This window comes from Rhododendron vialii, chromosome 6a, assembly GCF_030253575.1.
Source record: "Rhododendron vialii isolate Sample 1 chromosome 6a, ASM3025357v1".
NCBI lineage: Eukaryota > Viridiplantae > Streptophyta > Magnoliopsida > Ericales > Ericaceae > Rhododendron > Rhododendron vialii.
In genome coordinates this window covers 30,342,038-30,366,299 of record NC_080562.1, presented here as the reverse complement: position 1 = coordinate 30,366,299, position 24,262 = coordinate 30,342,038, and the positions used below count along the sequence as shown (strand labels likewise).

General features: G+C 38.6%; 1 protein-coding gene and 1 non-coding gene across 3 annotated transcripts; one reads left to right on the top strand and one right to left on the bottom strand.

Annotated features, from left to right (window-relative positions):
* The first annotated feature begins 18,737 nt into the window (after positions 1–18,737).
* Positions 18,738–18,843, top strand: LOC131331648 (small nucleolar RNA snoR100). The gene has a single exon (XR_009201455.1). It is a non-coding gene; the product is annotated as a small nucleolar RNA snoR100 (small nucleolar RNA).
* Positions 18,844–19,929: 1,086 nt separating this feature from the next.
* On the bottom strand, positions 19,930–23,634 carry LOC131328850 (wax ester synthase/diacylglycerol acyltransferase 4-like). Of its 2 annotated transcripts, XM_058361809.1 has the most exons (5): positions 23,219–23,634; positions 21,920–22,495; positions 21,248–21,652; positions 20,467–20,604; positions 19,930–20,306 (listed from the first exon to the last, which is right to left on the bottom strand). In XM_058361809.1, exons 1-5 carry the CDS (start codon positions 23,414–23,416, stop codon positions 20,145–20,147), a joined length of 1,479 nt encoding a protein of 492 aa, XP_058217792.1. In that variant the 5' UTR covers positions 23,417–23,634; the 3' UTR covers positions 19,930–20,144. The 2 variants fall into 2 exon arrangements, with proteins under 2 accessions (XP_058217792.1, XP_058217793.1); XM_058361810.1 differs by lacking the exon at positions 20,467–20,604 and having other exon boundaries at positions 23,219–23,474.
* Between the last annotated feature and the right edge of the window lie 628 nt (positions 23,635–24,262).

Sequence of the window (24,262 nt, the reverse complement as noted above, 5' to 3'; positions counted from 1 at the left end):
CTAGCTAGGATCGATATGCCCATCTCTCTGGTAATTAAATGAGAGTTTTGCTATGGGCTTGATATGTCTATGTTTATAACACTGCATGCAGAGTACTGTGTAGAATTTAGAAGCATTTTTTACGTTTTCCATTAATATTGTCTGACTTGTTATCTTTGTACAGTTGATGACCCGGCCATAACTATTATCATAGTAATATTCATTGATTGCAGGCCATTTCACATACGTACCAAAGTCTTCTTGTTTTCTGACATGGCCATTGCCATGTCAAGGACGTGCCTTGCTGGTATAAATGGTAAGATGGGCATGGATCGATGGCCCATCTCAACTGTTTTTTCGCCCAGCTCTATTTAATGAGCGTTTTACGTAATACTTTGTCTCTCTCTCCTCACAGCTATAGTCCACAAATGTATACACGCATACACACATATGTACACACAGACATGGCCATTGCCATGTGAAGGACGTGCCTTGCTAGTATAAATGGTAAGATGGGCGGGGATCAATGACCAATCTCAGCTGTTTTTTCGCCCAGCTCTATTTAATGAGCGTTTTACGTAATACTCTCTCTCTCCTCACAGCTATAGTCCACAAATATATACACGAATACACACATATTTACACACAGACATGGCCATTGCCATGTGAAGGACGTGCCTTGCTAGTATAAATGGTAAGATGGGCTGGGATCGATGGCCATCTTAGCTGTTTTTTTGCCTTGCTCAATTTAATGAGTGTTTTACGTAATACTCTCTCTCTCTCCCCCCATAGCTATAGTCCACAAATGTATACACGCATACACACATATGTACACATAGACATGGCCATTGCCATGTGAAGGACGTGCCTTGCTAGTATAAATGGTAAGATGGCTTGGGATCGATGGCCCATCTTAGCTGTTTTTTCGCCTAGCTCTATTTAATGAGTGTTTTACGTAATACTCTTTCTCCCCAACTATAGTCCACAAATTTATACACACATACACACATATGTACACACATTTGCCTTATACGAATGATAAAAACTTCTAGTAATTCAAGGGGCGATGAGCTAGCAGAGCAGGGCAAAGTTGACTGTGGTATCTAAGTATCTCTATATACACTTTTCTATGTGTATATTGTTTTTTGGTCATTCGATAAATGTCTAGTATATTCCTAAAGGGATGGGGAATGAGGTACCGCTAAGCGGCATAAGGGTGGGACAAATTCAAAAGGCAACAACCACCACACCAACACTCGCACTCGTGTCGAGAATTGAATCCTCATTTTCCATGTGAAAAAAGTGCCGAAGTACACGGACTTCTATATGAACAGGGCAATTTGGTTTGTGACTTCTCTATACAATGCTAGAAGTGCAATTTCCAAACAAAACACAACTCCATATGGAGAAAGCACGTAAGGTAGGCACATCTAAATTAAAGTCAATGGCATTCATAAATCAGCTGGATCTAATACTGCATGCATTAACATATCAAAATACATCAAGAGGACTACCGACTACCGAACAACCAGGGGGAGTAAAGAATTGATGGAGCTAGTTGCTCAACAAACCAATGATCTTTCTGGTGAACATCAAAAGAATTTTGCGTTGTTTTCAGCTAATGTCTGGGTTGAAGATAAACTTCTCCAAATTAAAGCTCCTTGTGTGGGATTAGAGTGAGTCAACAGGATGTTTCCTCCCTTGCTATGGTTATGGGTTGTAAAATCGATCACTTGCCAATCAAATATCTGGGCATACCGTTGGGTGCTAATCCGAATAGAGTCAAAACTTGGAATCCAGTGGTGGAAAGAATGGAGAAAAGGCTAAGTGTTTGGTGTAGGAGATTTAACACTACAGGGGGTAGACTTACCTTAATGAATTCATCCCTCAACAATTTGCCAATCTACTTCATGTCCTTGTTCAGAATGCCGGTGTCAGTTGCAAAGGTGCTAGCCAAGATCCAGAGACAATTTTTTTGGAGTGATACGATGGACAAAAGAAAGATTCACTTGGTTAAATGGGAGGTGATTTCGAAAAAGAAAGAGTATGGAGGGTTAGGGTAGGGATGGCAAAGTGAACCGAACCGATGGGTACCCGAACCGTAACCGCTATTTTTCCCTGAACCATAATCGAAAAATTCCCCACGGGTGCGGATTTGGTGGAGGGTGGGAGATAACCGAACGGGTTCGGTTCGGTTCTGGTTTAGTTGATACCCGAACCGAACCGTTACCCGAACTGAACCGAAATAATTTATTTACAAAAATACCCCTTTATATATATACTCTTATACTAGTTTAGGGTTTTCCTCTTTCACAGTCATTTCCCCACTCCTCCTGTTCGTGGTCTGAGAGCGGCGACTGCCAGTGGCAGAAGACCTTTACAAATCTGCCTCAAGATTTGGTACTCCTCTCTCGCTAAGTTCTCATGTACTCCTCCTGTTCATGTTGACCACAAGATTTGCTCAATCTCTCTCTCCGTCTTACTTGTGTCATCGTCTCCACTCCTCCTGTTTTCATTTCAGAGAGGCGACGATGGTGATCGGCGAGATCCCGCTCTATCGTTTTTGTCCCTCCTCTTCTCTCTCATTCATATATGTAATCTGTATGCATATATATTTAATCTGTATGTAATTTGTTAGGATTGATTAGTCTGTAATCTCTCATCGTCTTCATTACCTTTTTTTTTTTGATAAAAGACAATAGTCCGGTTCGGGGATTACCCGAATCCGGAATGTTCGGTTATGGTTCCTTCTTGCTCTCCCCATTCGGGTATCGGGGCGGATATGGGTCGGGGTTCGGTTTCGGGGTTCGTGTACGGAAATCCCCATATCCGCCCCGATTGCCATCCCTAGGTTAGGGGTTAAGAATCTAATGGTCCAAAACCTTGCTCTTTTAGCCAAATGGTGGTGGAGATTTTATACGGACAACGACTCCCTATGGGTGAAGGTAATCAAAAGCAAGAGACAATTTTTTTGGAGTGATACGATGGACAAGAGAAAGATTCACTTGGTTAAATGGGAGGTGATTTCGAAAAAGAGAGTATGGAGGGTTAGGGGTTACGAATCTAATAGTCCAAAACCTTGCTCTTTTAGCCAAATAGTGGTGGAGATTTTATACGAACAACGACTCCCTATGGGTGAAGGTAATCAAAAGCAAATACAATTTGGAGCAAAGATGTTGGTTACCTTGTTTGCCTTCTTCTAGTAAGGTTTCTAACATTTGGAAGGACATTTGTTCGGTAGGGGTTTTATCCTCTGGTATCATCCAGAAGGGCTTTAGGTTAGAGGCTCACTCTGGCCAGGAGATTTCTTTTTGAAATCAGGTTTGCTAGGGTACACAACTCTTAAAGATGAGTTCCCTCGCCTCTACCTTATCTCTACTAAAAAAGAAATGGTGATTGGTGACTTAAAAGATTTAAGTGGTGATGGTAGTTGGAATTTGCTATTCCAGAGAAGGCTGCAGGATTGGGAAGTTCAACAATTTGAGGATTTGCTATTGAGATTACAGCCGGTGATTTTGGATCAGTCCAAGCGTGATTCTTTAAGTAGCGTGATTCTTTAAGTTGGAGGTGGTCTTCTGATAAATGTTTCTCTGTGAAATCTGTCTATAACAGATGGGAACAATTGAGCTTCACAAGTAATCGGGTGATGGGATCGATTTGGTCAAGTATTAGCCCACCCAAGGTGGAAATCTTTTCATGGTTGGCACTTCAGGACAGAGTGGCAACGAGGTTGGTTCTCCTCCAAAGAAATTTGATCCCTGAGGGCCAATCGAGTTTGTGTCTCTTCTGCTCTTTACACTTAGAAACGCCGGAGCATCTCTTTCTTCACCGTCAATTTTCTTGGGGTGTTTGGTCATTGATTCTTGACTGGTGGTATATCAATTGGGTTTGCCCTGCTTCACTGTTAGATCTCTTAACTTGATGGTTGGGTAGTGGTTTCAAAAATTTGGAGAAGTATTTGTGGGAGACAACGTTCCAGGCAACAATTTGGTCCGTATGGTTGGTAAGGAATTGTCTGGTGTTCAACAATAATTCATGGCGAGTGGAGGATCTTTGGGAGCTGATTCAAACCGGAGTAGTAATGTGGGTCAAGGTGAAGTTCGATATTAAGGTGCACTCGGAGAAAGATTTTAAGGGTTAATTATCTCGATGAAATGAGGAAGGTGAAAGTGTAATTTTTATGAGGAGTGGTACGGTCCAATTATCTGTTGGATGGCCTTTTGTTTGTTTTTCTGTTTTTGTCTCCTTTTCCCGTTAAGCGTCTGTGCTTAGTGAGTTCCCCACTCGATGTACCCCTTTCGAGTCAATAAATCTTCGTTTTGCCAAGAAAAAAAATGATCTTTTTGAATCAATCAAAAACTAGAACCGAATGCCGGAACTTGCAAAACAGTAGGAACAAACATGCTGGTTCCCTAGGTTCAAGTGGTGGCATGGATGTGCTTTCTGATGAGGTGGTAGTTTGGGTGACGGGGGTCGTCTGCTTTGGTTTTGGCTGTTAGGATTTTTGTTGGTCTTTTGCCAACGCATAAGGCTCTGTTCCAGAAACCTTCTTAAAAAATAAGCAGCTTATTTCACATTTTCAAATTCAAAAATAAAGTAAATGAAAAATAATTTTTCAAATTTTTTTGCATCGTATAAAATATCTCATCAAGATTTTTCAAACAAGATCCATATTGCATATTTTTAGATTTCAATAAGACCATAATTTTTGAGCTTGAAATTGCCTTCTTAAAAAATAAGGACTTATTTTGGTTTCCGAAACGGAGCCAGTCTCGGGTATCCTTGATCTTTGCAATAAAGGGTTTTTGGTTGCCTTTGTTCTTTTAATCTTTGTAATTTTTTTAAGATTAATAAAAATTCTTCTGCCTATAAAAAAACCCCCTTTTTTTTGCAACAAAGTCACTACAAATAATATACTATTTGTTGCACATATAATTACTTATAGCAATGCTTTTCACGCAAAATGACATAAATACTTTCTCCCGTACATTGTTTTTAATATTTTCGTTTCATTTGAGTTATTTACAAGCTCAAACTAGATAAAACTAACTAGAAAAATATATTTACTCCGTCTCATTTTGGTTGTTCATTTTCGTTTTTTGTGTCATTCTTTCAACGCTTATATCTCTCAATCTACAATGTTTTTCATAATTTTGAAAACTTTGTATTATAAATCTAATCGAAAACTATCAAATAAGATCTATATTGTATATTTTTGGAGATTCATTCTCATCACTGTAGTCCTCCACTCACTCACTCTCTCTCTTGTTTTGATGATCCGGTCTTTTGACTAGGAAGGCTTCCACCTCCTGGCCTTTTAAGTTCGTGGATAGTACACGGCCGGGCCTACATGTTTGGATACAAATATATAATTAAAGACGGATAGCATGCACATGATCTCCATTGAGTCAAGTTTTAGACTCACTTTGGTACGAAATTTATTATGGTGTTAGTTACACATTATTACAGCTATTTACGAATGAACATGCACACTGTGTACGAAAATGTTACCAATTACTTCGAGTAGCTACAAAATTATTTAATGGTAATTACGAAAACGTTGTTTAAAGTGTACTGCTATCATGGGCTTCTCCTACCAACATAAGTGAGGGAAGGGGTGGGCATCGTGTCTTATCGTGTTCGTGTCATGATTCTCTCAATCTTAATTCAACCTGTTTAGCTTTTCGTATTATTGTGTCGTGTCATATTCGTGTTTCATGTTAGATATAGCTGACTCTAATCTGCTAACTTCCTGTCCGGTTCGTGTCGTGTTATCATGTCAGTTCATAAATTCTTACCCCGTGTCGCGTCGTGTCGTGTTCGTGTCACAATTCTCTCAACCCTAACCCGACATGTTTAGCTTTTCGTATTATCGTATCGTGTCATATTTGCGCTTTGTGTCGGAAATAGTTGACCATAACCCACTAACTTTGTGTCGGGTCAGAAATTCTCACCACCGAGTGAGGCTATATCAGATACTACTCAATTATGGTAAACACCAACAGGAGTACGTACTCTAATAATTTTGTAAACAATTATGGTAATTATCTCTATTTTTTTTTTTTTTTTTGGGTATGGTCATATTTTTGTATATTCATTATCTTTGTAATAGTTAATGACCATAAATATTTTCCACAGACGCATCACGTGATATGACCTAACACCTTGATATCCAATATTGCAGGCCATTTTCACTTACCAAAGTTTTGTTTGTTTTCTTCTGATTATTGCAGGACGTACCTTGCTATAAATGGTAAGATGGGGCTGGGATCGATGCCCATCTCTCTGGTAAATGACCATTTTACGTGTTCTCCCTCCACAGCTATGTCCAATATAAATGTGTACATACATCGCACTCGAAATTAGATTTCTCAGTTTTTTTTTTTAATATTTCGTTGTTTTTTCTTTTTGTTTTTTTTTTGTCTCGTTAATTTAAATATATTTTGGTTATTTCCTTATATCTGTTGTTTTTTAGCCTATATAAACCGTGCAATTTGTATTTGATTTTACCAACATATGTTTTCGTTTTAATAAAACCTTCTTTGTCTATACAAAAAAACATATGTTTCGTTTCCTTGAAAATTTGTATACATGCATACAAACATACGTTGATGCATATTCAAATGAGAAAATTTATAGTAATTCGAGCGGTGACAAGTCGTTCATTGTCGAGATGAAATCTGGACTATTGAATTGCATGCCGAACGGATGGCTCAGATAATACAAAACACCATCCCCGTTCCGAGCAGGCAAAGCGTGGAATGTGATATCTTTATACTAGGTATATAAAGAGAATATATCTTCATAGAGAAAGGATAAAGAATCCCTTTGGGTGAAAGTAATCAGTGGAAAGTACGGATTGAATCTAAATTGCTGGCTCCCTTGCATACATGGTACTAGATCAACTTCGACCATATGGAGGGATATTTGCTCACCGAAGAATCTGTTATCATGTCTTGGTTAGGTCCCGTTCGGCTAAATAAACCAAGTGACTTATTTTTTTGCCTTTATTCAATTTTTTTTCGTATTTGTTAGTTTTTGTCAATTTTTTGAAAATTATTGCATCGTCATGACGAGATGAATCTAAAAAGTAAAAAATTATGATCGAAATCAAATTGTTTTGGGAGGATATATAGATGGTTGGGAGATATATATAGCTCTGAAAGAAGAGTATCCCAGATTTTATGTTATGTGTCTACACAAAAGGGGGTGGTGATTAGTAACATGCATGAGGGGAAATGTTGATGGTGGAACATGGCACATGGGATCTGCAGTTTCGGAGAAGGTTGCCTAATCGGGAGAATCAACAATTGGAGAACCTGAGACAAAAACTACAAGGCGTGACACTAGACCCAACTAGGCCTATCAATGGATCCGATTCAATTCGGATCCGATCCGAATTCGATCCAATTCCGAAAACGTTGATTTGATAATCCGAATTTTGTAATCCAAATACAGATCGGATCGGATTAAATCTGTAATCAATCCGATCCGAATTTTATTTTTAAAATTTTTTATTTAAAAAAATGCTTAAAAAGTTGTATTCTTATTTTAAATTTTTTTTGGAAATAATTTTTTTTTTTGCAAAAAAAATTGTATTTTTTAGAAACATATATTTTTTGCTAAATTTTTTGAAGTAAAAAAGTTATTGGATCAGATTTGAATTTTTGGATTGGATCCGAATTTTTCAGATTCAGATTACCATTATCAGATTCGAGTCTTATTCGGATTTGTCGGATCCGGCCATTGACAGGCTTGGACCCAACCAAGTCTGATTCTTTACGGTGGGAATTTCACAGTCAGATTAGCATATGGGCAATGCGAATCATTAATTATCCCATTCTAGTAATACTCTACTTGTAGAGACCCACACTTTACGAAAATGGTTTAAAAGTTTTATAAATGCTAAAGTAATGCATAAATGAGAAATTTGTGGGTTTATTTGATTTGGGACTTAAATGATAGAATTGTAACTTGAGGGGGTGGGTGTGTGATTAAAGGATATGGGAGTATAAATAGGGGTGTGTGTATGTAGAAGATTATCTCATCTCCTTCTTTCTCTCTCCCTCGCGTCTCCTATCTCTCTCTCTAGCCGGCCATACCTCTCTCTCCTCCCCTCTCACTCAAAACTCCTCCAAGATCTCAAGAACCTCAAAGATCAACCACCCTTCGGCCCTCCAATCGCGTTCTCAAACTCGAAATTTCGTGGGTCAAGCTTGGAGGGAAGTTCTTGGTTGATTTCGAAGCTTTGGAGGTCTAGGGCTCGCTTGGACTTTAATCAATCGCTTGGGTCTCGTTCAAATCACTTGAGGTAGGGATTTCTTACTCTTTCTATGTGTTTATGGGTTGATTTTGTGCCTTGATCATGCTTGGTTCGTTGTTTGTTGTTGGAGTTTCGTTGTTGAAAAGCTGAAAATCTGCAGAAAAACTCTGTGGTATTGATACCCTCAAAAGGGGTATCGATACCCCACTCTCCTCTGGACCAAACTCCGGCCATGTATTGATACCTCGATCAAGGGTATCAATACCCATCTTTTGTTCCGGACAGATTTGGTTCATTTGTTTCTTCTCGTGCCCGTTTGAACCCCGAACACTTCAAACACCTTTTGAATAGCTTCAAATGACTTCCAAACTTGATAGTTCGTACCTCGAAAGATTCTTTGACCAATCGGTCTCCTTGGGCTCTCGTCGTAGATTAGAAAAGTGTAGAATTAAATGGCTAGGATACATGTACATTAGTTTACGCTCTTGGTTGATTGAAGTAGATGTTGTGGTATGTCTTAATGATCGATATAGACTTGTTAAGCGTTATTACATGACGTGATGATTGGTGAATTGAGAAATGTACTATGGAGTCGTTATTGAGTATCGTAGGCCATAAAGTATATCGTAGGGTGCATAGTTGGTCGATGGGGGTTTCCTTGCGGACCGGATGAGAATAGGTTAACTTGTATCCTCGTGCCTTGTCGCGTTGATCTTCCTAGATTCCTTTGGCACCCGATCTATAAGATTCTCATTTAGAACTTAGCGGAAGGTGTGTCGTAAAGTCATTTTGGGTTCGGTACGTGACATGTGGCTTCGTGATAAACTTTGAGAGATAACGTGGAACTAAAGTATTTAATAATGTACAAAAGGGAAATGTTTGTGAGTTTATAATGCATTGAATGACGATGAATGAAATGGACTATTTATTTATGTTATAAATCAAGGGCGTGACAAATTGGTATCAGAGCATAAGGTTAGAATACTTAGAGAACGTGGGGAGACTTAGTATTAGGGGTTCAAAAATCATTGCATTTTTTTTAACAAAGACATGTGTGTGCTTACATGACCGACGTTTGTTCACCGATGTGGCTTGCATTTACGTTTACTCGGATAGGTGGGATGTTGGTGATTCGTGTCAAAAAAAAGAAGAGAAGTTCGACCTCCTTGTAGTAGTTATGGTTGCGACCGTTGTTATCATTATCGTTACTATTGGTAGTTTTAGTCTTGAGCCGTATGTGGTAAGGTGCACTTTTTAGATGAGATGTTAGACGAGAAGGAATCTGAAAGGCAGAGATTATTGTAGTGCTTGCACGTGGTGTGGCAAGGCCGACATATGAGATATCCGATAGTATGTGATAGAAGTGTTAGACTATTAGAAATATTTGCGAGCTTGGTGTTTGATATGTATTATTCGAATTGCGTAGATTTTGTATTAGATGTTAAATGCTTTAAGTAATTTTTATGTGATGTGAGATGTGATCGGAATCATAAATTGTTCAGAAAGTGAATGAGGTGTATCATAGCTAGAAGGTTAAACTAGTGAGTGCCTTGAATGTGTTTAAAGTGATGATGTTATTGTTGTGGTAGTCATTGAGGTAGTGATTTTAAGTATAGGTAAAACAAGTTGAGCCTTCGCAGAGAGTTGTAAGTATCTGAGGTTGACTTAGGAAGATGAAAGTTATAAGTAGGGTGTCTAGATACGGTACGTGTCTTATGGACACCCAGGCAACTACCGATGAGATCTAGTTGGAAGAGGCGCTTGATCACCTCCCCTTCTGGATGGAAGTCTCGAAAAGTCAATTGGACACTAGGGTTGTGTACAGGGGTTAAATCTCTAGGCCGGAGATAGATCGTTGTGTATAGAAATTTTTGTAGAAAAGAAGAAGTGTCATGGTGTTGTTGTCATTGATGGGGTAACGTTGCGGTGGTGTCAATATGATAGGTTGGTAGAAAATAGTGGTGGCGTTGCTTGGTGAGAGGGAAGACAAGACTTGAGGTGAACTATATCGATGTGACTTGGGCCGAATGATTGATGTGAGTTATGTGATGAGGAACAAGTTTGAAGTATGTAAGGATTTACGAATGAGAACTGTTGAGGTTAGTAATGAGGCGAAGTGTAAATGGTATCCTGAGTGGGAATGGTGGGAACCTTGAAGTGATAGGCATGTGGAGAAATGATATGTTGTAAATTGAAGGATTGGAGTGTAGAGATCATGTGTGGAGTGTAACTGGGTATGTAGGCTAGACTAATGACAGTATAGGACATGTTTAGGTGTGCCAGTGAGATGATAAGTTTGATTAAGAAATATTAAGAAATAATAATGATAATAATAGCGATAGCAGAGATGGTGGTAGTAATGGAAGTTGTTGGTCTCAAGGTTGAGTGTAGATATGGCGAATACCTTGGGGGAATATTGAGGTTGATATGATTACTTAGTTGAGAGAGATTGTGAGCTGTGAAGCTTGTGGTGAGTGAAACTATTAGAGGTTGTTGGTGCGAGTGAGATTGATTCTTAAGTGACAAGTAGTTGGAGTCCTAGCTAGAATATAATGAGAAGTAAAGACATGTTGTTAGGTTGTAAAGTTATGGAAGTAACGAAATAATTAGAATTGATAATACGTGTATTTATGATGTTTAAGACTGTGAACATGAGAAATATGTGATTTGACTTGACTAATGAATGAGAATGCTCTAGATTTGATAAAATGAATAGACGTCATGTGAAGCATTATGAGATTGAAAGGAACGAGATAGTTGTTGGGCTTCCTAAAGCCATGAATTGGGAAGTGTTAGATATTTTATGAATCCGTGGATACTTGGTGAGTCCGTTGGACACTCGGGGAGTTCGTTGGATACCTTGTGAGTCCCTTGGATTTTGAGTGAGTTTGTTAACGCGTGAATATGTTTGGTGTTGTGTGAGCTATTAGAGTGTATGGTTGGTTTGTTAGGATATTTTGTATATGAAATTTGTTGCTATTTAGCTTAAACCTACATGTTTGACTTGTTATGTAGTATCAATGTGTGAAGTTTGCTTTTAGTATACAATATAGAGTAAACAATGAAGCGTATGTGGGTATTTGCTATGAGGAATTACTTCTTTTTTTTGTGTAGTTGGAATCAGGTGTATGTCTTTTCTTGAGTAGTGACAGTATTACATGGGGAATTAAGTTAAAGAAAATGGTGGATTTGAGAGTTTACATGATTGGTTCCAATATTGTGTCATGTTGAATTACATAGAAGGGATGCAATACTGTAGGAGGGAATTTAGGTTTCTATGACCGGAGTTGGTAGTGATATTGAGTAAGATGAGAAATGTGGAAAAAGTATTAGAACCTTGATTGTTTTTGAATGTTAGAATTTCGAAGGGACATTTGAAGTTTGAGCGGAGTTCAAAAGAAAGAGTTATGTGGGTAAATAGAGGTATGAGATAGAGACCGTGACTAGCGGTTTGTCTTATGTGTGTTGGTGTTGGTGTCTATCCATAGTATTATCAATAAAGTTGGATCGATTGTAAGATGTGTTGCTTTTGGAGTTGAAACGGAGGTCAATAGCTTTGAGACGTAAGGAATGTAACTATGGTGAGTTGGTGTTCTTAACTGAGCAGGGAGTGATGATCATTAGGAAGTCTAATCATTGGATTTTAGGTTCATGGCTTTATTAAGTACCATAGGGATTATTCAGGGCTTTCTATAGTTGGTATTGAATGAGAAAGGAGAACATGGAAATTCAGAGTTTGGACAACGAGAGGGTACAAGTTGTTGAATCTTGGAGTGAGTGATAGAATTCGAGTGTCTGTGAAAGTTGAGATTTCAGGAGAACGATTAGAGATGGGTGTAGTCTTTGAGGAGAAATCGGAGAGCATCCTAAGCGTATGAGAATGACTGTCAAGTGGTGGGAGCATACCATTAGATTGTGGAAATGTGGCATTGGATTATGTATTGCGATTCGAGACTCGGTTGAACTTGGTTTAGCAAATTTCGAGGATGACATTTCTTTAAGGATGGTAGAATGTAGAGATCCGTACTTTACGAAAATGGTTTAAAAGTTTTATAAATGCTAAAGTAATGCATAAATGAGAAATTTGTGGGTAATTTGTGGGTTTATTTAATTTGGGTCTTAAATGATAGAATTGTAACTTGAGGGAGTGGGTGTGTGATTAAAGGATATGAGAGTATAAATAGGGGTGTGTATGTAGGAGATTATTTCATCTCCTTCTTTCTCTCTCCCTCACGTCTCCTATCTCTCTCTCTAGCCGGCCATACCTCTCTCTCCTCTCCTCTCACTCAAAACTCCTCCAAGACCTCAAGAACCTCAAAGTTCAATCACCCTTCGGCCCTCCAATCGCGTTCTCGAGCTCGAAATTTCGTGGGTCAAACTTGGAGGGAAGTTCTTAGTTGATTTTGAAGCTTTGGAGGTCTAGGGCTCGCTTGGACTTCGATCAATCGCTTGGGTCTCATTCAAAGCACTTGAGGTAGGGATTTCTTACTCTCTTTATGTGTTTATGGTTTGATTTTGTGCCTCGATCATGCTTGGTTCGTTGTTTGTTGTTGGAGTTTCGTTGTTGAAAAGCTGAAAATCTGCAGAAAAACTCTGTGGTATTGATACCCTCAAAAGGGGTATCGATACCCCACTCTCCTCTGGACCAAACTCCGGCCATGTATTGATACCTCGATCAAGGGTATCAATACCCATCTTTTGTTCCGGACAGATTTGGTTCATTTGTTTTTTTCTCATACCCGTTTGAACCCCGAACACTTCAAACACCTTTTGAATAGCTTCAAATGACTTCCAAACTTGATAATTCGTACCTTGAAAGATTCGTTGACCAATCGGTCTCCTTGGGCTCTTGTCGTAGATTAGAAAAGTGTAGAATTAAATGGCTAGGATACACGTACATTAGTTTACGCTCTTGGTTGATTGAAGTAGATGTTGTGGTATGTCTTAATGATCGATATAGACTTGTTAAGCGTTATTACATGACGTGATGATTGGTGAATTGAGAAATGTACTATGGAGTCGTTATTGAGTATCGTAGGCCATAAAGTATATCGTAGGGTGCATAGTTGGTCGATGAGGGTTTTCCTTGCAGACCGGATGAGAATAGGGTAACCCGTATCCTCGTGCCTTGTCGCTTTGATCTTCCTAGATTCCTTTGGCACCCGATCTATAAGATTCTCACTTAGAACTTAGCGGAAGGTGTGTCGTAGAGTCATTTTGGGTTCGGTACGTGACATGGGGCTTCGTGATAAACTTTGAGAGATAACATGGAACTAAGGTATTTAATAGTGTACAAAAGAGACATGTTTGTGAGTTTATAATGCATTGAATGACAATGAATGAAATGGACTATTTATTCATGTTAAAAATCGAGGGCGTGACACTACTGGGCTCATTGTGGAAGAACTTGAGCCCCTCTAAGGTAGAAATTTTTGCATGGATGGTCAAGGAGCGAACGGCGACCAGGTTTGTACTCTTAAGCAAAAACATAATAACTGAGATTCAGTTAGTATTATGCCCCGGCCTTTTGCTCCTTGCATCTAGAAATTCATCGACACATGTTTCTACACTGCCGTTTTTCGTGGGATGTGTGGACAATGACTATGGAATGGTGGAAAGTTAAGTGGGTTTGCCCATTTTTGTTACTAGATCTAGCATGTTGGTGGTTTGATGATAATAAGTTTCATAAATTGGAGAAACACATATGGGAAATTTGTTTTTATGCAACATTGTGGTTCATTTGGCTGGTGAGGAATAATTATGTCTTCAATAATGCAACAACATAGGCTAGGGAGGTGGGAGAGCTAATCAAAACAAGGGTGGCGATATGAATGAAGGCTAAATTCGACATCAAAGTCTACAACAGTGAAGGATTTTAAGGTTTTCTTAGATGGTATTCGAAAATTGAGATTGTAATCTAGTATTGAGGTGTTATATCCAACTGTTGGTTGGATGCTTTCTTATGTTTTCTTTCTGGTATCCTAGCACTTGTCGCTATGGTGCTTTTCTCCTTGATGTACCATTTTCGAGTTTTAATAAAAAGTTCCGTTTGCCGATAAAAATAGAAGTACTCCCTCCGTCCCTTTTTAAGTGTCCTGTTTCGTAACTCCAACTTATTAAAAAGACATCATCATTACACCTTTCACATCAACTTTTTCCTCCACTTTTCCTACTTACCCATTATCATTACACTTTTACTCACTAACTTTTCAAAATAAAATCTACTTTTAGGGACAAAATAGACAATACACCAACTTTTACCTCCCTAACTTTACAAAATGAACACTTATTAAGGGACATCCTAAAATGAAATACTGGACACAAAAAAGGGACGGAGGGAGTATATATCTTCATATGGGATTCCATATGTACTGTAATGTTTTTGTCTTTATGGGTAGTTTTTATTTTTTGTTTTTTTATCGGCAAAAATAATATTTTAGTCAGAAAAAACTTGACCGGGGTGCATCAAGTTGGGAGAAGGGAGGAAAATCTAACCAAGAGTTGGATGAAAAAATAAATATTATTGGGACTAAGCCCAAAAACACATTCTAATTAGAGCCAGACCCCAAACAATACAGTCTTAATAACCACATGAGCCTGGCCCAATCAAAGAGCCCAAAACTAACTCTAAACCCTTCTTTATGGGTAGTTTGTACAGACTTCTATATACTCTCCGTTCCAAATAAACATGTACGGTAGGTACATCTAAAAGTCAATAACATTCATATATATACCAGCACATCAACACAAACATTCTAATACTGCCTGGATTGGACAATATTAAGTCAATCATCTTCTTGAGTACTCTTTCAAAAACTAAAAAAACTGAATGTGCATGAAATTACCGCTCCAAAAACTTTGGCGTAAAAAGACAAGGCAACAAAACGCGTTGTACCAGCACTGCAGCACATGAACACAAACATTCTTTCTTCCGTTTCTCACGATCGACACTATCGGTTCCGGTGAAAAATCTTTACCGCTGGTTACCACAGCTTACGCATGCGCGCAATCGCTAGTCCTAGATTAGAAGCAATTGCATGGGCTCAAATTAATGCAAACACTTGCATCAAATACGCACGATATTACCGAAGTCGCGAGACTTACATTATTAAAGCCCATAAAAGCTTGCAAATGTGATTAGTGGAAATTAAAAATTAAATCTTTGCCCACAAAATAAATATTCCGAATTCTAAACTCATGTACAGGTATTCACTAGCTGATTAAAGCTAGAAAATTTGGGTGGGTTTGGATTAAAAAGTTGAGTGACGCCTTATTTTTTTTGTTCTTATTCAATTTTTTTTTTTTGCATTTGTTTATTTTATGTCAAACTTTTATGACTTATTGATTCGTATCGACGAGAGGAATCGGAGATGTAAAAATTTTTGATTGAAACTCTTAATTTTTTGAATAAAAAGAAAAATAAGTCAATAAGACAACTTTTTTAAAGAAAAATATGAGTTTCGATCAAAAATTTTTACTTTTCCGATTCCTCTAATCTAGACGAATCAATAAGTCACAAAAATTTGATACAAAACTAACAAATGAGAATTTGGTTTGAATAAAAACAAAAAAAAATACTATTCAACTTTTTAATCCAAATCGCAAAAGAGGCATATTCTGCTTCGACTTTTTCTCAAGAACAAGTAGATACGTTCCAAACAAATATGGAACACCATCTTCACAATGTCTTGTAGCACTGGCATGTAAGTAAAACTTTACAATATATACAACTCCACTCTCCCCTACTATAGCAATCGCCGTGGTCTAAAAGGAAAGTTTAGCATTGACTTTTAAAATTTTAGTCACGTGGTCCAAAATTAACTTTGAATAGTAATTTAGGCTACACAAAAAACGTATTTTTCCGATTACATTTCCTATAGGTAATAATGGTGTAGTTGGAGACGCCTAGTCAAAATGGACACTTTCTAGAATAAAATCTAACACCGTAAGCCTATTGTTCGCAAAACGAAATAATTAAGTAGTACAATTAATTTCTCAGACATGATGTTGAATTTTTAAGATTTTTTGGACATTGAAATTTGGACCAATCAAATAGCTAGAATTTGCAACGATAGAATGCGAAAAACCAATGTGGGGACGGGGGCTATAACTTATAAGGAATCACGGGTGTCACACGGGGAAGTGCCTTGATTATAGTCCCACAAGAAACCTAGCTACCCTTTTCCTCACCCAATTTGAACGGAATTCCGAGGCTAGCGTAAGTCAGATCGTTGCTATATTTGCAAGAAAAATGGTCACTACGCAAAGCAATGTCATCAGCTTCACCTGCTTCAGCCACCGGTACCAAACATTAACTTTTTGCAGCAACTAATTAGGCGATTTGTTTGCAATTTAAAAGCAACACTTACCCAGTGTTAATTCAGACTTCTGAAGCTGCCAATGTTTCAGACTTCGAGGATGAGGACCAGACTTTTATGGTTATGATAGTCGGCACGAGTATCGATCGGGGGATCAGAATGAGTTTTAGACTGATCAGAATGTTCAATCCATGTATGTGTGGATAGGAAGAGTTTAATTCGCTATTTCCGTGGAATACGACGGGAGGATTGACGTACGGAATGGCCAACAATACAACATATATGAGATAGTTGGCAAATGGACAGTGATAGGCGCGTAAATGTTCACGTTAGCGCCCCCTAATTTATCTTTGTTAAGTCTATTTATATTGTTAATCGGAATTTAATGCTTAATTTTTGTGTTGCAGGTATATGGAGGATTTGATAAAAGAATATGTAAAATGAAAATATTAAACGGTGTTTGATACTTCAGCCGTTGAAATTTAATTGGTGCAAAAGTAGTCGGGAATTGAAGAGTACAAGATTTGATGAGGCAATAAGCAAAGACAAGTCTAATGGGCACGAGCACATGTTGCCAACACATGACTTCAGTGATGGATTTACAACTAATTTAATTGGGCTTGGACTAAAACGTAAAAGAAGAAATTGAATTGGCTTGGATGCTTCTTTACTAGGTGGGCCCATGAGGTGTAATGGGCCCATGAGGTTTACACGGCTGGGCTATAAAAGAGAGCAAGAGTTTTTGCTGGAAAAAAAAAACTTCTTACCACACGGACGGCTACAGCATTTGAAAACGAGGCTGCCAAGAACGGTGATCGGGGCCGCCGTGGTCACAAAGAAGAGGGGTTGCGGTCAATATTGTTCAGTATTCTCTTTTCCTTTCAAGTTTTAATTTTTTGTTCAATTACTTGCATTCCGATAATTAATTTTAATTTCTATTCTTATTAAAAGTTGTTCGTTTGTTTTTGTTGGTTTGGATCTCTTATTTATTTTCCTTATCAAGTAATAGAAGCATGTTTCAAATTAGGATTTCTTGTGATTTTTGTTCAATGCATAGTGAGTAGTCGTATAGGTAAGGTCGCGGGGTGACTAGCACACCGTGGCCAGGTCGGATATGTCTTGCTCCTATTTTGAAATAAAATGAAAAGGCAACTTTAGGTTATTAAAGAACATTCGTTAGACGAACCCGGATATCGTCGGAGCCCATGTGAACAGGGTCCAAAACCTATTCTTCGCTGGGCATAAGTGAACGGTGACCATAAGGATTCGCATCTTTCGGGGTATCTTTTTCTCTCTAAAGTCAAATATTTTTAAAAATACCGAATGGAGTAAATTAGTCCGGCTTGGTTGCGAGTGCTATGAACCCCACGACTGTGCCTTCCTTTTATTTATTTGAAAGAATACAATCAATTTGTTAGTTTTTATCAATCTCAACCAAATCAACAAGGGGTGGCTACCTAAGAGCCCGTTTAAATAATAACAACCCAAGTTTTTGTTCAACACACATCACCGTCCTTAGTGGATTCGACTCCGGTCTTACCGGATATTGTGCTGCATCGGTTTCCGCCCTACGCTTAGGGCAACCCAATAATTTAGGCTTAGGAAGTCGTCAAGCATTTTGAAGAGTTCACGTAACCGTCCTTAGTGGACAGTTCCGGCCGTGTGTTGGACGGAAGGAGAGTGAGGCTCACAGATGTCATACATGCAAGGATGTGATCAGAGGGGGTTTAGTGGCGGCGGCCGCCACGACAAGAATTTTAGAAAACACAATTATTATATGTGGAAAAAAAAATTTATCCCCAACTTATATAGTCTCACCACTGCTAGATTTTTTTTCTTATTTTTTCTTATATATTAGTCACAAATCTTCTATTTTTTTTTTCAAGAAAGAAGACCCAAAAGAGTATTCTAAAACTAAATTCAATGGGCTAAAATGAAATAATATAAATAATGATGTGTAATTAAGGAAAAAAAACTCCCCATTAATTCTAACCCTAAAATAACTTAACCTAAAAAATTAAGGAAACTTAATTATAATGTCACTTCTCAAATTTGTAATGCCCCTCCCAAAAGGGAGTGCGGTTATCAATTTGAAAAATCCATATAGGAATCTGTGGAGTGATATTATAGATTTGAGGAGTGGCATTATCTTTGTGTTTATTGATGCTCTGGATTATCAATAAAGGAGCTTGGTAATGTGCACATAAATTGAATTAGGTCTCTAGACCTGCCTTCTCTGATGCCATTTGGCTTTATTTTGGGGCATGGTTTCGCACCAAAATACATATGGGGGGGGGGGGGGTTACTTTTTAAGTGGTATTCTGAGATTAGCCATTTTGTATATACTACCAAAAGTTAGGTCTGTCTCCAATCCTCCCCCACTTGTACCCTAATGATTGGGGACTACATGGGTTCTATTGTTGTTGTTGTTGTTGTTGTTGTTGAAGTGGCATTATCGATACTCAAAATTAAAATTAGTGTTTTTTCATACTCCATGTGCAAATGAAAAACATCATTTACTATAGTTTTTATTACGTTATTTTAATTTTTTCTGGAGTCGATAACTTTTAATATTGTAATGCATCTTTTTATTTTTTTAGTATACATTTCGCCACTGCTAAGGTAAAATCCTGGTCCCGTCCTTGCATACATGTTCCGGGATTGAAGAAGAATGTGATCTCTCTCTCAGGATCCTGGGATATTTGAAGGGTTACAGACCCTCCGCGTGTGATGGATCAGTTCTAAACGTCTCCAAGCTAGGGAGACGGCCCAAGGTTAATTCCAGGGGAGAAAAGTTGGTCAACTGTACAGGCTGGCCGGAGGGGAGTTTGGTGACCGAAAATGATCACCTATTGTCAAACACGGGTCCGACGTTATAGGGAATAGCTAGCGTACTGGAGACGTAGTAAAGCAGCCGAACAGACGCACACGAAATAGGCGCGTTATATAGGGAATAGCTAGAGTACGTACTGGAGAAGGATCACTAAAGCGGTCGAACAGACGCACACAAAATAGGCGCAGGAGGAGTCGCAGTGCCCAAGTTGATTCTCAAGTACGGACAGTTGCTACAAAATGGTGTGAAGAAGCTCCAAAAAGTACACATGCAAGAAATTAAGCTCAGAGCAGTGGGAACCAGTACTGAGTCTACTGACCCTGACGACCAAGCGAATCTCATTTACAACCTTCCTTCTCTTCTGTATTTAAGTTTAACTTCTTTTACGATTGGACCTTGTTTTTTTTTAACTATTTATATTTCTCTCATCGAGCCAGACCGAAAAAGATAAAATTTGACCGAAGCTACAGAAAATCTGTGAAAGAGAAAATATATATGGACCGTAGAAATGGTTAATTATGATCGAGTTTCCCTGATTTGTTTAGCGAGCTTATTTATGTAATAACATGTAAATATGTAATACATGGGTTAGGGTAATTTATCCCCAAAAAAGAGAAAAACACCGCAGTCCATATATAATACAGTTATAAGATTAATTTTTCGCACAATATGAGCTTTAACGCTATAGTATATTTTTACTCCAGCTCAATTTGCCTTTTGGAAATTAACCAGAGTTTTATTGCATCAACTTTTATGAATTTGATGGTGGGGTATTCTGGACCGCGTCTTTGAAAAGCACGTCGAAGGCATTTTCAATGCATGAAGTGAATGTCTGTAAATCTATGAAGCCTTTCTCTATCCGGATGGTGACCCTCATCTTGCCAGCATAGCTCATCATCGTTATTCCAACATTCTGCAACAAATTAATCGCCACACAGAACCATGTTTAAGTTAACTTCTAAATCCATTTAAAGTAAGAATAGGTTCGAATAGAAAAAAAATTAACTATACTTCATATAGACACACGTACGCTTACATATTTATGAAGAAATAAGCAAAACTAGTTGGTGTACCTCTGGACCACCGACTACTGTAAAGTAGCATCCCTTGATGGGGCGATTAGCCAAAGCCATTTGCTCGATTGGCCCAATCAAATTCGACATTGTCATGCTTGAGCTTTTCAATGTAGTGTAAATGTACCGAGCTACTGCCTGTAACGTAAGTTTCATGACACTTTATCATTCTTCGATTATGAAGGAGAATTGAGCTTCCCTTTATGTTTTTCAATTTTCAGAGGATCCAATCTCCATAAACCATCATTTTTTTTAAATATTTCAAAAAATTGCACAATATGTTCAACAAAATTTTCGTTGAAAATTTGAATGGATATTAATTGAACAATGAAAGATAGACTTTGAGCTATGACAACTCCTATTCGCTTCCATCACTTTGATGCGTTTTAATCAGCCCCTCCACGAAACATGTAGAAGAAAAGTTGCATATCTAAAGGCTATGGCTTGTCTGCTGCAGAAGTGCAGTCTAAATGATCGCAACCATGGATCGGTTAGCATTTTTAATAGTCCAAATTTGTTTTACATCATTTACCGGTAAAAGTATATTATTACCGGTAAAAGATTTAATAGATTTGAACAATTAATTGTCAATATGAACGGTCTAGATTAGACTATACACTCTTCTCTGCAGTCAACCGGAGACCGGAGAGAGAAGCGGAATCCTAAGTACTTCTCTTCACCGTTCTATCGTTTGTTTAAGAAATGCCACTGCCACGTAATCTTGTAAAGTGTGTTTTCAAAAAGATTTTTTCTTGTAAGAAAGAAAAAAATACACCCATACCTCATGGCCTCTAAATTTCCTCATAATCTCTAGCATCCTACCGGTGAGATAAACAACAGCAGAGTTTCTTTTCCTCTTGATGATCGTATGTACATTCTTCACGAAACTGATTGGGCTTGAATTAGACTCATCAGCAGACGACACACCATTATTACAACTTAACTTAGGAATAGAGACATGCAAGAAGGCGAAGTGGTTCCCCCACGGCATCTTAGAATCCGGTTTCACCATCTCTCCAATCGTCTTGTACCCACCCAGGCCTCTGGTGTTGAGCACCACCAGTGCAGTGGCATCTGCGTTGCCCTGTTGCTGCTGAAGATCATCATGGCTTGATGATGATGATGATGCTTGCATGTATAGCCGAGTTCCCAAGAAAATTATTCCCGTGACTACATCATTTACCGTCTGTAAATAGAGATTTAACAACGTTTCACCATGGTTGAAAAAGGCGTGTTAGATATATTTTCAAACAACATACATGCATGATACACAACCATTGGGCTTCTGTCCTAGGCCGTCAGCCCGTACGTCTTCGAATGCCACGTTGTGATCGAGTATGTATCATGCATGTTGATTGAAAATGTCATGTTATGAGTGAATGCTGTGGAAATGGCTCTGAGAGTTGGATATAAAATTTCTACATGCTAGAGAGCGAGGAAGAATGATACTCACAACCCCAAGCTTGGCCTTGATTTGTTTAATGTGATCAAGAGAAAATGCTAAGGTAGTTATTGCGCAAGGCCGGAACTCCACCCCATCTTCACCGGACCGGATCGGTGTTTGCCCATCTGTAACGAAGCTACTCTTAACAAGGGCTGATCCAATATCCGACACAGTATTGGCCACCCCAGAGAAGACCCGACCCACACACCGAAATATCCCATTTTGTTTTCCATCCCTGTTTGAGCTAGGTTCATGAGAAGGAAATGTTACGGGCATAGAAGGATTGTCAGCTCTCTGTAAGCAAGAAAGAAATGCTCCCATGAGAGAGAAACCGTCGCCGAGGGCGTGGTGCAGCTTGAAAATTAAGTTTCCGGCTGCATTACGAGTAGGGTATTTGATCATGTGAAGTTCCCACAACGGTTTGTTTTGTGGGAATCGATCCAAGGATATTTTTGACAAGTAGTCATTGAGGTAGTTGTCGTAGAATTCCAGCGACATTCCAGCAGGGAAAGAAGGGAACTTGATGTGGTCTTCTAGCCTCACTTCCACCCTCTTCCATTTTTTGACTCCGTTCTCGTCTCCAACCTGCATTTGCATGAGTTTTACTGTGAAGTACTAGTATCTCAAGTATAAAGATGTTACTTTTCAACATATGGTGCATGAATTAATGTTTTATGTTTGATCCAAGGTAATTGAATAATCAATTCACTGCATGAAGGTGAATCCTAAGATTCCTAACCTAATTAATTAACGCATTGTTTGTAGCAAAGAATTTATAGAAAGATGTATTGTGAGTTTGATCCACCCGAGGTTCTCTCTTGTGTGCTCAGGCTCAATTCGTTAGGGAATATCTCTAGAGTTCATGTTGAATGACCCTTATTCACTAAAAAAACTAAGCCTTGTAAGTGGTCCCATTTTTAATTGTATATTAAGGTTTAACTATTTTCTATTTATTTGATGTGAGAATTAACTTTTCACCCATGTTCCTAACAAGATGAGAATGTGTAAGAGAAAGAAAATGATGAAGTGAATAAACTAATTAAAGTGACCAACTTTCTGTACTGTTTTTCTTTCGATTGTCACAAGTATGAGATGGGTAAATAGGGCAAAATTACTGTTAAAAACAAAAAGAAGAATGTTATGATAAAGATATTCCAAATTAGTTCGATGTACGCGAGCTTTACATAATTGTGCCCGTACTAGTGTCGCAATTCGTGCACGGCCGGGAGTCAGTTAAACAAACATGGGCATGGCAAAGCCCTTTACAAACTTGAAGGAACTTATAGTAGAGTACTATATAGTACATACCATGATGGAGGAAAAGCGTGGGTTGATGGGGAGGAAGACATCCTGAACCAATGTCATGATTGGTAAGTCATCAAGCGGAACTTCGAATTCCATAACAGCTAGGACGGAGAGTGAGAACACCGAGCTGTTGAAATACTGTCCGCTTGGACTCACCGGCATATCTGGTAGCGCTTCTTTCTCATCACTGTAGTACTCCATTGCATGTCCGCACTGTATCTCTCTTGTTTGGCCTATATGTTTGGGTGCATCTAAAACTACATGAGAAAGGAATATATATACAGTTGGACACCAGATTCTGAATTTCTGCGCAACCAATTAATGACATTTCTCTATCTTCGTACACAGCAGAGCCGGCTTATGGGACAAAGAAGTCTAAGCTTTGGGCTTTTAAAAAAAAAGTTAAAACTGGGGTCTCCAAAATTCTTAGTACCCGCCTATATATATATAGTAGGCCCAAATATATTTAATTAATAGATAATTAGAGGCCAGTCCTAGTTTTTAGGTTTGGTTTGATCCCAACCCTGAAATATTTTCCTGAAGCTGGATGGCTCGGATATGTTATTCTCATGATTTTTTTGCCCTTTTTATTTTGTATCGTCAACTCCATCTCGCCATTCCTCCTCCTCTCTCTCTCTGAAGACAATAAACCCCTCTCTCTCTCTCCCTAATTTGATGCTCCTGTTCCTTTACCCAACCCCGATAAAATCCATTAGATCTCACCGCTCAAACCCAGTCACGTCTACAACTAACACCATCATTGCCGACGATGGCAATTGCTTTCAATTAGATTCGATATTGTGTCTCAACTGATAAATCCAGCAACCATGACGACGACGCGACAATTTCGAATTGCATTTCAACAGATAGTTATAGCTCCGACCCGACCACCGCCGCCACCGTCATCTCCTCTTCGACAATGTCGCGCCGCCGCCACCACACCCGGTCCTCCTCCGCAACATCACCGACGGAGGTCAACGAGACCATGATCGCCAACTGAAGCTCCTCGAGTCTAGATTTGAATTTACTGGAGTTTTGAAAGTGTTG